The sequence below is a fragment of the Heterodontus francisci genome, chromosome 19 (genome assembly GCF_036365525.1).
Source record: "Heterodontus francisci isolate sHetFra1 chromosome 19, sHetFra1.hap1, whole genome shotgun sequence".
Lineage (NCBI taxonomy): Eukaryota > Metazoa > Chordata > Chondrichthyes > Heterodontiformes > Heterodontidae > Heterodontus > Heterodontus francisci.
Window position 1 is genome coordinate 18408612 of NC_090389.1, and position 15346 is coordinate 18423957.

General features: G+C 41.8%; 1 protein-coding gene across 4 annotated transcripts in view; it reads left to right on the forward strand.

Moving 5' to 3' along the window:
• nicn1 (nicolin 1) overlaps positions 1-15346 on the forward strand; it is a 59391-nt gene that overhangs the window by 12972 nt on the left and 31073 nt on the right. The window contains exons 1-2 of one of the 4 annotated variants that reach the window (XM_068051413.1): positions 8389-8462; positions 11331-11467. In XM_068051413.1, the coding sequence (XP_067907514.1) occupies positions 8429-8462; positions 11331-11467 (171 nt within the window). In that variant the 5' untranslated portion in view covers positions 8389-8428. Of the gene's footprint in view, positions 1-8388; positions 8560-11330; positions 11468-15346 lie in introns of those variants that run through there. The other 3 variants (XM_068051415.1, XM_068051414.1, XM_068051416.1) reach the window with 3 other exon arrangements.

Below are 15346 nucleotides of genomic sequence, written 5' to 3' on the forward strand. Positions count from 1 at the left end.
AGTATATCTGGACTTCCAGAAGGCATTTGATAAGGTGCCACACAAAAGGCAAGATCAAATGGGGTTAGGGGCAATTTATTAGCTTGGATAGAGGATTGGCTAACCAACAGAAAACAGACAGTCGGGTTAAATGTGTCTTTTTCTGGTTGGCAAGATGTAACTAGTGGGATGCCACAGGGTTCGGTCCTCGGGCCCCAACTATTTACAATCTATATAAATGACTTGGATGCAGGGATAGAAGGTACTATAGTCAAATTTGCAGATGACACTAAAATTGGTGGGATAGTAAGTTGCAATAAAGAAATAAGAAATTTACAAATGGATATGGATGTTACATGAATGGACCAAAATTTGACAGATGGAGTTTAACATGGATAAGTGTGAGTTATTCATTTTGGTCAGAAGAATAGAAAAGGCAAATTATCTAAATAGAGAGAAACTTCAGAGTGCTTCAGTACAGAGGGATCTGGGTGTCCTCGTGCAATCGCAGAAAACTAGCATACAAGTAATAAGGAAGGCAAATGGAATTTTGGCATTTATTGCTAAAGGAATAGAGTATAAAACTAGGGAAGTATTGCTGCAACTGTACAAGGCAATAGTGAGACTGCACCTGGAGTATTGCGTACAGTTTTGGTCCCCTTACCTGTGGGGTAAATGTAGTTGCATTGGAGGCAGTTCACTAGATTGATTCCAGAGATGAGGGGTTTGTCTTTGGAAGAGAGATTGAGCAGTTTAGGCCTTTACTCTCGAGTTTAGAAGAATGAGAGGAGATCTAATTGAGGTATATTATATGATTAAGGGAATTGACAAAGTAGATGTAGAGAAATCTAGAACAAGAAGTCAGTTTTAGGATAGGGGGTAGCAGATTTAAAACGCAGAGATGAGGAGAAGAAATTACTTCTCTCAAAGGTTCGGTGAGTCTGTGGAATTCACTACCCTAGAGTGCAGTGGATGCTGGGACATTGAGTAAATTTGAGGAGAGACAGATTTTTAATTAGTAATGGGTTGAAGGGTTATGGAGAACGGGCAGAAAATTGGAGTTGAGGCAGAGATGAGATCAGCCATGATCGTTTTGAAATGGCGGAGCAGGCTCAAAGGGCTGAATTGACGACTTCTGCTCCTAGTTCGTTAGTGCTGACTCACCACATCCTTTACAGTTTTTATTGCAATTACAGCAGGTTTGAAGTACCCAATTTCAACAGTGTAAAACCTGTTCGTCCTAAAAGGCTTGCACGGGTCTGAAAAAAAAACCCAACAGAACCACATCAGACCCAAGCCCTTCTATTTTTTCCCCATGCCCTACCCAACCATATAGTGTACTCACTGTACTTATCACTTTTGGATGGATGGAATGGAAGGAAGCTACACTGCTGCAGCATGAGCGTGATGACATCATAGGAGACCCTCACTTTCTCACTGCGCAGACTCTGTCTGTGGAGTACTGTGTCCCCGACCCCGAAAGAGCGATCCAACCCAAACCATCACGTTGTAAGGCCCCGTCGGAATCAGGTCCAGTAGCAGGCCAAACCACCGTAGAAGACACTTCATGACAGTCCCAAATATTTTACATCAACACTTGCATATTCAGGACTACCGACAGCCCCCTATGTAGCAAGTCTCATAGGATCTTTAAGTTTTTCCAGGAACAATGTCACTGGCACTTAATCACAAGGAACTAATTGCAATTAATTCCCCCTGTATAGGACTTGAAATGCAAGGCATATGTTTCAAGTCTGCTGTCTTAAGAAAGTTAACCGAGGGAAAACCAGGGAATTATATAGTTGTCAGCAAACTGTTACAGTCTAAGGATAGGGTGACAACTTATACAAGACATTGGTGGGGCCACACCACAATTATTTCCAGTTTTGATCTCCTTACATTAGTAAGGAGATACTTGCCCTGGAGGAGCACAAATGTTCACTAGACTGATTTTTGGAATCTGGGGATTGTCCAATGAGGAGAGACTATGCCAGACCTATATTTGCTGGAGTTTAGGAGAATGAGGTGACCTAAATGAAATATGTAAAATTCTTCAGGGGCTTGATAGGGTAGATGCTGAGAAAATATTTCCCCCTGGTTGGGGAATCTAGAATAGAGGGTCTGAGTCTCAGAAGGGGTTGGCCATTTCAGACTGATGGAGAAATGTCTTCACTCTTCAGAATTCTCAATCCCATTGAACTGTGGATGTTCAAATAGTTGAGAATATTCAAGACAGAGATTGATGGGAGTATTTGATACTAAGGGAATTAAGGGATGCATGAATCGTGCAAAAAAATGGAGTTGAGGTAGATAAGCCATGATCTTGTTGAAAGCAGAATAGACTCAAAAAAGGACCAAATGGCCTACTCCAGATCCTACTGCTTGCATTCTGAGACTGGAAATTTTTAGCTAACGCTGATTTTGTAAAGGGTAGGTCATGCCTGATAGATCTAAATGCATTTTCTGAAGAGGTGACCAAAATACTGGACAGAGTAACGTCTATGGACGTTATTTATAGGAACTTCCTGAAAGCATTTGATACAGTCCCTTACAAAGAGGCTGTTGGCTAAAGTTGAAGATCATGGAACTGAAAGCAAATTACTGACCTGGTTAGGGAACTGGATGAGCAGCAGGAAACAGATGGGGTAAATGGACAATGATTGGAAGGATATGGCTAGTGGTATCTCAAAGATCAGAGTTGGGCTGCAACTATTCACAGCATTAACGAGAGGGTCACATATACAAACTTGCCAATGACACAAAGATAGACAGAATTGTAAGCAGCGTAGATGGAAGCGTAAAATTACAAGAGGTTATAAGCTTAATTGAAAGGGCAAAACTATAGTAAGAGGATTTCAATATAAGCAAATGAGACCATCCACTTAACCTAAAAAGGGTACTTCCTAAATGAAGGGAATAGAATTCTGGTCTTCAGAGAATCGGAATACAAGAGGGGATATTTAATGATGCTTTCGTACAAAACCCTGGTCAGACCACACCTGGAAAATGGAACAGTTCTGGACGCATCTTGGTCTTGAATGCATCGTAGATTTACCACAATGATACTTGGATTTCAAGGTGACAAATTAGAAGAGATGACAAAAACTAGGCTTGTATTCCCTAGAATTTGATTGAAGTTTAAGTTATTAAGGGGAACAGATAGGAAAGATTGAGAAACTATTGCCAATAGTTGGGGTGTATGACTGGGCAGTCCAAAAATTACAGCCAGACCTTTCAGAAGTGAAATTAACACTTCTGCAAACAAAAGGGTGGTAGAAGTTTGGAACTTTCTTCCACCAACAGCAATTGATGCTAGATCAAGTGTTAATTTTAAATCAGGAGATTGATAAGAATTTTGTCAAAGGTATCAAGCTATATAGGAGAAAAGCATTTGGCAAGCCATGATCATTGAATAGCAGAACAGGCTCAAGGGGCTAAATGGGCTACTCCCGTTTCTAAATCAATTTTAGGCTAGATGAAAAAATGGCTTTGAAATTGAAGCATAAGTTACCACTAGATGAAAAGATGTCCAAAATGTCCCATGGTGAAATGCAAGCTTCCTGCATACTTGAGTAAACTTCAGCTTCTTGATGATCACCCCAATGACAGAAGTTTGCCTCCTTTGACAATGAAGTTGCTATTGAGGGATATCTGATCCAAGTTCTGACAGAGAGATTTCATCAACTCAGACTTAATTGTCACAGCTTAATTGATAGCAACTACTTTGATGATCAATGGGTCCAAAAGGTGAGCAACCATCCAACCTTTACAAGCTGTGGTACATTCCCACCTTCCAACACTTCTTTCCCATGATGTCCAAGATCCAGATATTTGCCTCACTAGGTATACAACATACTGTTTTCCCACAATTGCACAGCTGAATCAGATGCAAGTAACCACTGACAATTGACAAGACAAATAAGGAATGGGTAATTAATTCATCTAACAGTGCTGGGAGCACTGCTTTGACATATACAAACAACTTGCAAATTCGAATAGAGTAAAATTTCGATGATACCCAACTCCGAGGTGTAGCAAACAGTAAAGATGATACCCATTGACTGCAACAGGACCTATAGGCTGGCAGAACAGGCAGACAAGTGGCACATGGAGTTTAATACAGAGCAAAGAGTGAAGTGATACATTTTGGCACAAGGGATAGGGAGAGGCTATATATATTTAATTGCACAATTCTAATGAGTGCAGTAACAGAGGGAGCAGGAGGTACATGTACATAATATTTCCTTTCAGATTCAAAGACCTGAGAGTGGTTAGCAAAGCATGTGATCTTGGGCTTTACAAAAGCAGCCAAGTTATGCTGAACCTTTATAAAGCTCTGGTTAGGCCACAACTAGAGTCCAGTTCTGGTCACACTTCAGGATGTGAAGGTCATGTAAAGATGCAGAGATTTACCAGAATGCTTGTAGGGATGGGGGATTTTTGCTACAAGGTTAGGTTGGAGAAGCTGCAGTGGTTGTCCCTGGAGCAAAAGAGATTGAAGGGAGATTTGATAGAGTGTACAAAATTATGAAAAGATTTAGGTTAAGGTAAACAAAGAAAAAACTGCTATTAACTGATAGCATAAGGACTAGGAGTATAAGGACTAGGGGACACCGACAGTTTTGGACAAGACACGCAAGGAGATGAAGTTTTTTCTTAAAATACTAATTGGTAATGACCAAGAAGACACTGTCCACAAGGGTAGTGGAAGCAGAAACAAGCAATGATTGCACAAGGAAATTGGATGGGCACTTGGAAGGGAATAAATTTTTCAGGACTACAGGAATAGAGCAGGGGGAAGGGACTGACTGGATTACTCTGGAGTCAGCATGGACTCAAATGGGCCAAATGGTCTCCTTCTGTGCCATAATGACCAGTTTAGTAAGATTTGTTTGCAGGAGTTAAAAATTACCAGGTAAAATCCATCAAATAACCTGGCTGAAACTGTATACACTACAATAATCAGAAATAAACAGCTAATGCCTGTCCAAGTGTCTGTATTCAGCTTCCCTGTACACATATCTAAAGGAGCTCTGCTTGTTCAGACTTAAAACAACTTTTCAGAAAATTACTTATGAAATCTACTTTAACAGTCGTGGTATTCTTAATTTCAGTATGTCCCAGCATTCACATCTGACAAATCCCAATTATTTTGCAGCTCACGACTGACTAGAACCATCCAATACATACATTCCAGTCTTTAGAAAGGCTGAGACTTTAAAAGACAAGTTAACTTTTAAATTTATTGAACTTAAATAAGCAAGTAGGAGTCTGTTATACTCAGAACACTCACTGGAACCAGGAGTATACCATCCAGGCAATTGCTCAGCACAAGTATCCCACTGTAGATACCTTGCATGCTACTTCTCAATTCCTCTTCTGTAAAATTTTTAAGTAAAAACAGGCAATCCTAGCACCATGCTATTACTTTGTCTGACAAATGATACAAACCAGATTGTCCAGTTTTGCCGTGTATCACTTGACTAGTCTGGCACAAAAAACTGTTGGAGGGGCTCATAGTATTTTTCCACTGCAGTATCTATAGCAATCTCCCCCTTCATTAGTTTGTCACAGAAGGGACGGATTTGTGTCAGTTAGTTACTTTTCAAGTAGGTAAATCAAGCACATGGCATTGGAGCTTAAAGTTGACTTACAGCCGAACATTTTGTTGAACTTGAGCACCAACTGAATTACATGAATCAGATTGAAAAAGCTTTCAAGTTATCAATTGCTTCAGCTGCAGGGTTAATTTGACCACAATGCAAGATAACTGAAACATTGGGGTTACATAATTTGTGTGTTTAGAACATCTCTTCATTCTTATCCAACATTAGTCCAAATGTCTATCATTTCAGTCAGGGTTCTTTTCTAAAACCATCTGAGAAATTAACTATACATTTATATTTTTATTGTCCTGCTAGTGTGCTTTGAAGTAATTTTCTGGCTTCAGTTGATGTAATCTATGTATTTAAGGTCTCAACTGTCCCTCTGAACACAAGTTCAACCATCCCAATCCTTCCTCAACTCCCACACTGTGGGATCATTGTTACTGCTTCTTTGCAACCCAAATGTATACATGCCTCAGGTGCTCAAAGATAAATGCTTGAGATTTTTTTTTTTTTAATGGCCTCAGAAGCAACCTCTCAGCATTTCCTCTGGTGCTCTGGCTAGGAATTGAATTTAAAAAAAATAAGTTGCTTCCCCTCACTTGGGGATCAGAATTAATTGTGGAGACAAAGCTTCCTTGTGCAAATTCTACTCCCTCTGCTGTGCACTCATTCTTTAACAGAATAGTCAAAATAATACTGACAAAGTATTTGCAAATCTAGACTGATCTAAATCATTCCAAACATTAACTGCATTCTCCATCCCTACTACAGAGGCCATTTTTGGGAACCTCATTTTAAAAAGCCTGCAATTCCGTGAATTGTACATCCAGGGTATAATTAACAGGCATTCAAGCACTTCTACCCAAGTCTGTACTTCACATTATACCTTGAGCAGTTTTTGTTTCTATTAGTGCTCAACGTATTCCAAAAATCTGAACTAAAAATCCATGAGTTCATGTAATAGTCCCATGTAGAACAAAATTGACAAGTGAATTGTATCAATTCCTAGTTCAAGACCAGATTTGTCAAGCAACATACTTCAGTTTTGAATCTACATTGGTTTTGAAGTAACTATTAGTAAACATATATGCTTCTGACCCCTTTACTATAGCTGCCATTCCTTTACCCAACATTTCTACAGAACTAATTGGCCTGCAGTGCCTGTATCAGATTTGTTCCCTATTTAAATAGGCATCTTTACTCATGTTCCCCTTCTATAGCAGGTATGTGAATTCCATGACTGAACAGTACTTCACAAATCAACCCTTATCTCCATCCACCACTTAATTGCTAGTCTTCAATCCACTTGATTTGACAAGAACCATCTTTTCCTTTTTCCATTTGGGAGCAATTTATTTTTGTTTCAATCCTTGTGCAATTATAAATGTTTCAGTTTAACTGTTACATTTCTTAAATTGAGTAAATTAAGGTGTAAAAACAGATGTTAGATAAACACTGGAGTCAAGAAATTTGTTTTGGAATACTCTAGCAGACATCCAACACCAACATGATTGGACCTATTCCCAGTAACTTCCCTTGTGTTGGAAAGTGTTATGGTCTTAAACTCACTAGAACTTTATAAGCTTTGATTTGCTGAAAAATGTAATTAAACATTACTCAGCACTGGAAGAAACAAAAACATTCACTTTCTGCTTTCAGGAAAATTAGCTCCACTGCCAAGGTATTTAGCAAGTTTTCCAGATGCAGTAATTAAGAATGAGCAATTTTCTTGAATACATGATTTGTCACTATAATTCACTATTGCCCATACAGTTGATAGTTTGAATTCAAACTAGACAGGCTTAACCGATCTCCAACAGATGCCTTTGACCCATTCTCCAAGTTGCTTGTCTGGTGTTGAACTTAAGCGTTCTGAACCCAGAAGCAGAAAGGCATCAGTTGGTTTCAGAAGGGAAGAGAAAACTCAGCCTGACTAACCAGTATCCCTAGCTGAAGTGACATCCAGTAATGGAAAGACAAACTTCAGAACATCCAAACCTTCACTTTGGAAGTCAGATTGAAACCAGTGGAACTGCACAAAGCATCAGGCAACAATTACCCATTGAACTGCAGCTCAGTAAAATCTATTTCCATAATAGCATTTCTTTTTCTTGATAATTACCAGATGCACTTTTTAAAGTGCTGCTATCATTTACCCATCTTTCCTCAGATTTTTATAACCTGATTGGAGGAACCAGTTACATCAAAGATGAATAATTAAGTTTACTGAAGCATTTACAAATATAAATGTATCTTGTAAAATGTTATGATTAAACAGCACAACATTACTCATTGATCTAATTTAAAAACTGAATGTCCGTGTAATCTTAATCTCAAAGGGTATAACCTTTCGTGAGTGGAAGATTTAAAAGGAGATACTTTCCACACCATTTGTCAGAAAGTTCGGCTCCCGCCCCCCCCCAAGAGAAATCTCTGGAAGGTTTGTCCGTTTAATACAGACTGCGCGCGCGGGAAAAAAAACCGTTTGAAGCCTCAATTTTGTCTTACTAAGTGCGTCTCATTAAACCAATCCCTTCATTAGCATTACTCAAATTTGTGGCACAAAAATCATACGATAACTTTTTTCCTCTACGTTGAAACTAACAACCTAATTACATCCCCCACCACCAACTACACATCACCTCCCCGATACAAGCGCGAAGCGTCGATGCCGTCCTATATATAGTCAGAGTCCATGCGAGCAGCATCACGTGCCATTCACCGCCTTCCCCTACGTTCCGACGGCACGTACCCCATTCCCAGATCAAAGCACGTCACTGCGCAGCGCGGCCGGGGTTTATCACGTGATCTACCGCCCTGTAGCCCCGCCTCCTCGTCACATGACCTGTCGCTATGGTCGCATTCTGCTTTCAGGTTATCGGCTTATATAATACATGAAATTGCGTTTTCTTCAGTTATAATCGGAAATAGTTACCATAATTTTTATTCCAATTAGTAATTCGACGGTAAGGTATGCTTTTACGATGCCGTATGATTTTCTAAATCTAAACACTGGTAGAATTGTGAGAGTTTTATGCCCAGTCTTTTCAGTTTACTGGTTATTTTTAACCCATTTTGTTGATACATTTTAGAGACGCTTTCTGTATTACTATCCCGAGATTTTATTGTTACAACTTCAGTATGTTAATATCAGATTAAATATAACATTCCTGCCAAGTTATTGCATGAAACGACATGATTACATTGGGTACTAAAGCGCCCCGTATTTACAACCAATTCCACATCCCAGCAAATCAAACTCCCCCCGCGTCCCAACCCTTTTCTCATTTTACTCTGTAAAAATACACGTTATAAACTGTTCTGATGTAATAACTGTAGGTGTCAGCTTGGCTTCTTTTAATAGGTTTTGGATTCAAGTCCCCAATTCTGAATGGAACCTATAATCTCGGTTCTTATTGCAGTGTAGTCGTACCTCAAATGTGAGGCATTTCAACATAATACTCTCTGTACCCAATGCCCATGCACAAGATGCTGCATGGTTATTTGGGCTGAGTCTCCTGATTTCCTTGGAGCTCTTTTAGTCTGTTGTATTGAGATGATAAGTTTATTTATAAAGCCCCTTTAACATCATAAAATGTCCCAAGGCACTTCACGGGATCCATATAAAACAAAGTATGATACTGAGCCACAAAAAGAGATATTCAAACAGATGACCAAAAGCTTGGTAAAAGCGGTAGGTTTTAAGGAGTGTCTTACAGGAGGAAAGTGAGGTGGAGAGGTGTAGGGAGGGTATTCCAGAGCCTGGAGCCTAGGCAACTGAAGGTGCAGCCCACAATGGCAGAGCAATTAAAAGCAGGAATTCTGAAGAGTCCAGAATTTGAGGCATGCAGAGAACAAATTGCGCAGTGTCCCACTGCTATCCTAACTAAGACCTACCTAAAGTGCATTGACATCCAGCAACTTGAAAATTACCATGGAGTGATCTAAATGGAACAATAGCTTTGAAAACATGAACAGGAGCCAAATATTTTAGCTAATTTATTTCTCACCTACGTCAGCCCATAGCGACATCATCCAAAATCACAGCATTAGTTTTCACATGTACGTTGACAATACACAGGTATACCTCACCACTGCCTCTTTTGACTCCTCCACTGCTGCTAAATTATCAGACTGCTTATCTGACATCCTGTAGCCGATAAGCAGAAATTACCTTCAATTAAGGTAATTGAGGGCGGCACAGTGGCGCAGTGGTTAGCACCGCAGCCTCACAGCTCCAGTGACCCGGGTTCAATTCCAGGTACTGCCTGTGTGGAGTTTGCAAGTTCTCCCTGTGTCTGCGTGGGTTTTCTCCGGGTGCTCCGGTTTCCTCCCACAAGCCAAAAGACTTGCAGGTTGGTAGGTAAATTGGCCATTATAAATTGCCACTAGTATAGGTAGGTGGTAGGGAAATATAGGGACAGGTGGGGATGTGGTAGGAATATGGGATTAGTGTAAAATGGGTGGTTGATGGTCAGCACAGACTCGGTGGGCCGAAGGGCCTGTTTCAGTGCTGTATCTCTAAAATTAAATGTTGGGATGACTGAAATCATTGTTTTCAGTCCCTGCTCCAAGCTTCCATCCTTAGCCATCAGCTCCATGCCTTTCCCTGGCAATAGTCTGCGACTAAACCAGTCTATTCGCAACGTTGATGTCACATTTGACCCTGAGATGAGCTTTCGACCATATTCGTGCCATCTCTAAGACTGCCTATTTCCACCTCCATAACATCACCTGACTTTGCCCCTGTCTCAGCTCATCTGCTCATTCATGTCTTTGTTACCTCTAGACTTGACTATTCCAATGCAATCCTGTCTGGTCTCCTGCATTCTACCCTCCGTAAACTTGAGGTCATCTAAAACACTGCTGCCTGTGTCAGAATTCACACCCAGTTTCTTTCTCCTATCACCCTTGTGCGCACTTACTTGCATTGGTTCCTGGTCAAGCAAAGTCTTGATTTTAAAATTCTCATGCTTGTTTTCAAATCCCTCCATGTCCTTGCCCCTCCTATCTCAGTAATCTCCTCGAGCTGTACAACCCTCTGAGATATCTGTGCTCGTCTAATTCTGGACTCTTCAGCTTACAATTGCTGTACTACTGGGGGCTGTGCCTTCAGCTGCCTGTGTCGTAAGCTCTGGAATTCCCTCCCTACACCTCTCTGCCTCTCTACTTCGCGTTTCTCTTTTAAGATGTTCCTTAAAACCTAACGCTTTGACCAAGCATCTGACTTAATATCTCCTTATGTAGCTGGGTGTCATACTTTGTTTTATGTTGCTCTGTAAAAGTCTTGGGATTTTTTTATTATATTAAAAGCGCTATGCAAATACATGTTAACTAATTAATTAGAAATATAATGAAACATCATTGCAGCAGAGATGTATTTTTCTTTGACTTCATGTTGATGCAGAGATTTTTGGTGTGTGGCATTGGGCATTAATTGAATATGCTAACAAATTTACATTGACTACTGAAATACAAACTTGCTTGTCAAAATTCCAATTTGTTATAATTGATGCACGCTTTTAAGTAGCATTTATTTTCCTACTCCACTATCACTTGCATGCTTTATGGGTGCAATATTGGATAGTCTCCTAAAATGCTAGTGGCTTAGAATTCTATTATGAACTTAGAATTCAAGTAGTTTGAAATTTATAGGCACTATTGAAGTGCAATATCAATTTTCTCTTATTTCACTAAAAATATGGTTGCATCTAACACTAATCTCCTGTTCTACACACACAGCTAAAATGGCAGACGACAGTATTGCATGTATAATCAAAAGTCCAATTGCACTACAGACTGGAGATGTGAGAACAGACTTGGCAAAACCCGGTGTGTTTGTAATTGAGGTGACTTTTCCACGGGAGAGAATCGTTAATGTATGTGAGTCTTGTGCCTCTTAATCATATTAATTATTAAAAAGCAAAACTGAAAATGGAAATTGTACTTTTTCACTGCCTATTAAAGTATATAATCAGAATTGGTATTCAAACATCTGAGTCAGTCTCCATAGCAATGAAAGATGTGACCAAAAGCTTGGTGGTAGAAGAAGTAAGTTTTAAAGGGTTTCTTGAGAGAGATACTGAGTGTTTGAAGGAGGACGTTTGAGAGCATGACGGGAATGAGGTAGCTGAAGTCACAGCTGCCAATGGTGGGTCAAAGGCAGGGGAGATGCACAAAAGACCAGAGCCAGATGTTATGGCCATGTGGTGAGTGTTGTGAGTGGTTCTCACTGTTCAACTCCCACCTGACTGCAGCAACTGTTTTTGTTATTAGGGTTTTGTCCCCTTTGTGTTTTATTTGTCAAATAAACAGACAGTAACAGGTTTTCTTAAAACAAAAGATTAATTATTTATTGAGCAATATGCCTAATTCTGAAATTGTTGCAACACCACTCACACACGCATTCAATCTCACACACACTGATCTACCTATCTAGTACAAGGTAAGAGGTGTTACAGATTTCAGGTTGCAGAAATCTGTTGTTTCAGGAATGATCTGTGGGATCCTCAATGGAAGGAATTTTGTAAAGTTGCAGGCCTGTTTGCTGGTGTTTGAGTATTGGTTGGGCTGTTGCTGTCTCCTGGCAGTTCACTTTGGGTTGAAGACTATGCTGACGTCTTAGGGCATTTCTCACCGGTAAACAAGTCGTTTTTGGAAAGGCACTCTCTTGCCGCTATTGTACCCCTTCCTCTCCCCCCGCCCCTTCACCGCCACGCCGCCTTCCCCCCGTTTCCCCACCCCCCTTACCCCAACACGCCCTGGCTGAAATTCAAGGATGCCAGACAAACTAAAGGCCTGGTCGGGTCTGCAAATGAGACCTGACCCGAGACCGACAGAACCCCATCTGAGCCCAACCCGGCCCGAGTCCTTCCATTTTTTCCCGCACCCGGCCATCAGTTAACCTACCTTCCGTATTTCACTTTGTTCCTTACCTGCACAAGCTTAAAATAATTGTAGAAAAACCACCTTTAAAGTCCAAAAGTAAATTAACATTAAAGTCACTTACCTGAAGTGGTGATAGAGCATGTCAGATCCAACCCGAGCCCGAATGCCGGACCCAGAATGCAACACGACACGGGGTTCGGGTCGGGTAGCAGGCCTTTAAGACAAACAGGCCTGAACTTTAAAAACTCACCTTCCGAAGTGGATCCCACGGATTATTCCTGAAACAACAAACCTTTTGTTGCACTATGCGGCTGAGGAGAGGCCAGACTCTAGTATAAAAACAGAAAGTGCTGGAAATATTCAGCAGGTTTGGCAGCATCTGTGGAGAGAAGCAGAGTTAAAGTTTCAGGTCAGTGACCTTTCATCAGAACTGGCAAAGGTTAGAAATGTAATAGGTTTTAAACAAATATGGTGGGGGTGGGGCAAAAGATAACAAAAGGTAAGGTGTTGATAGGACAGAGGGTCACAGAGAATAACTGACAAGGCCATGGAGCAAAGGCAAAGGGTGTGGTGAATGACAAAGCATTAGTTCAGAAAGGGTGTTAAATGACAGAATAATGAACAGCCCTGGCCAAAACACAAACATGAAAAAAAATAGTGGGTAGACATATGGTTAAAAAATGAATCATGAAACAAACTAAAATAAAAAAAGGGGGCCAGTCATTTTCTGAAATTATTGAACTCAGTGTTCAGTCCAGCAGGCTGTAGTGTGCCTAATCGGTAAATGAGATGCTGTTCCTCGAGCTTGCGTTGATGTTCACTGGAACACTGCAGCAATCCCAGGACAGAGATGTGGGCCTGAGAGCAGGGGGGAGTGTTGAAATGGCAAGCGACGGGACGCTCAGGGTCATGTTTTGGGACTGAGCGGAGGTGTTCCGCAAAGCGATCACCCAATCTGCATTTGGTCTCCCCAATATAGAGGAGACCACATTGTGAGCAGCGCATACGGTATACTAAATTGAAAGAAATTGCTGCTTTACCTGAAAGGAGTGTTTGGGGCCCTGGATAGTGAGGAGAGAGGAGGTAAAAAGGCAGGTATTACACTTCCTGCGATTGCAGGGGAAGGTGCTGTGGGAAGGGGACAAGGTGTCAGGGGTGATGGACGAGTGGACCAGGATGTCGCGGAGGGAACGATCCCTTCGGCATGCTGACGGGAGGGGAGGGGAAGACGCGTGTGGTAGTGGCATCACGCTGGACGTGGTGGAAATAGCAGAGGATGATCCTTTAGATATGGAGGCTGGTGGGATGGAAAGTGAGGACAAGGGGAACCCTGTCGCGGTTCTGGGGGGGAGGGGAAGGGGTGAGGGTAGAGGTGTGGGAAATGGGCCAGGCAGGGTAGAGCGCCCTGTCAACCACAGTGGGGGAATTCTCGTTTAAGGAAAAAAGAAGACATCTCAGAAGCGCTGTTTTGGAAGGTTGCATCATACAATTCTGGTCGCCACACTACCAGAAGGATGTGGAGGCTTTGGGGACAGTACAGAAGAGGTTTACCAGGATGTTGCCTGGTCTGGAGGGCATTAGCTATGAGGAGAGGCTGGATAAACTCGGATTGTTTTCACTGGAACGACGGAGGTGGAGGGGCGACCTGATAGAGGTTTACTAAGTTATGAGAGGCATGGACAGAGTGGATAATCAGAAGCTTTTTCCCAGGGTGGAAGAGTAAGTTACTAGGGGACATAGGTTTAAGGTGAGAGGGGCAAGGTTTAGAGGGGATGTGCGAGGCAAGTTTTTTTTTTACACAGAGGGTGGTGAGTGCCTGGAACATGCTGCCGGGTGAGGTGGTGGAAGCAGGTAGGATAGTGACATTTAAGAGGCATCTTGATAAATACATGAATAGGATGGGAATAGAGATATACGGACCCTGGAAGCGCAGAAGGTTTTAGTTTAGACAGGCATCATGATCAGCACAGGCTTGAAGGGCCGAATGACCTGTTCCTGTGCTGTACTGTTCTTTGTTCATGCCGAGCGTGAAATACATTAAGGTGGGAGCGTAAGGGTATAAAACTGAGTCATTTGCTGAGTACAGAACATTCAGCGTCAGAGAGGGGAAAGTCAGAAGGGATGGGGTCAGAGGGAAGTGAAGGGGAAGAAGGATCTGGAGGGGCATTAGTCCCCATCAGCTGCTGGAGCTTGCGTTTCTTAACAACTGAAAGGAAGAAAAAAAGTTCTTTGATACGCAGATAAGATGAAGGATGAAATGAAATTGTGGAGTAGAACAGCTTTGAGATAAGGTGAGGCGGTGCTTCTGGAGAGAGAGGTCCAGTGTGTACATGTGGCGGCACATGGCACTGAGTGTGGATCTCAGGATGCGGTGAGAACAGCAGTCCGAGGAACGTTGTATTTCTCAGAGATACCTGTAATCCTGGGTGGATTCAAAACATGAAGGATGAAACTTTAGTTGGAATCCACGAGGAATAAGTCGGAGCCGGAGACCGTCGCTGAGGAAGGAGATGTGGCTGTGAAAACAAGTTTTGGTGGACATTCTATCAAACACCAGGAGGGTGTATACTGTATTCGCTGCTCACAATGCAGTCTCCTCTACATTGGGGAGACCAAACGCACATTGGGTGACTGCTTTGCAGAACACCTTTGCTCAGTCTGAAAACATGACCCCAAGCTTCCTGTCGCTTGCAATTTCAATACCCACAGCTGATACCCCCCAACCGCACCCGCTGTCATGCCAACATCTCTGTCCTGGATTTGCTGCAGTTTTCCAGTGAACATCAACGCAAGCTCGAGGGACAGCATCTCATTTATCGTTTCGGCACGCTACAGCCTGCTGGACTGAACATTGAGTTCAATCATTTCAG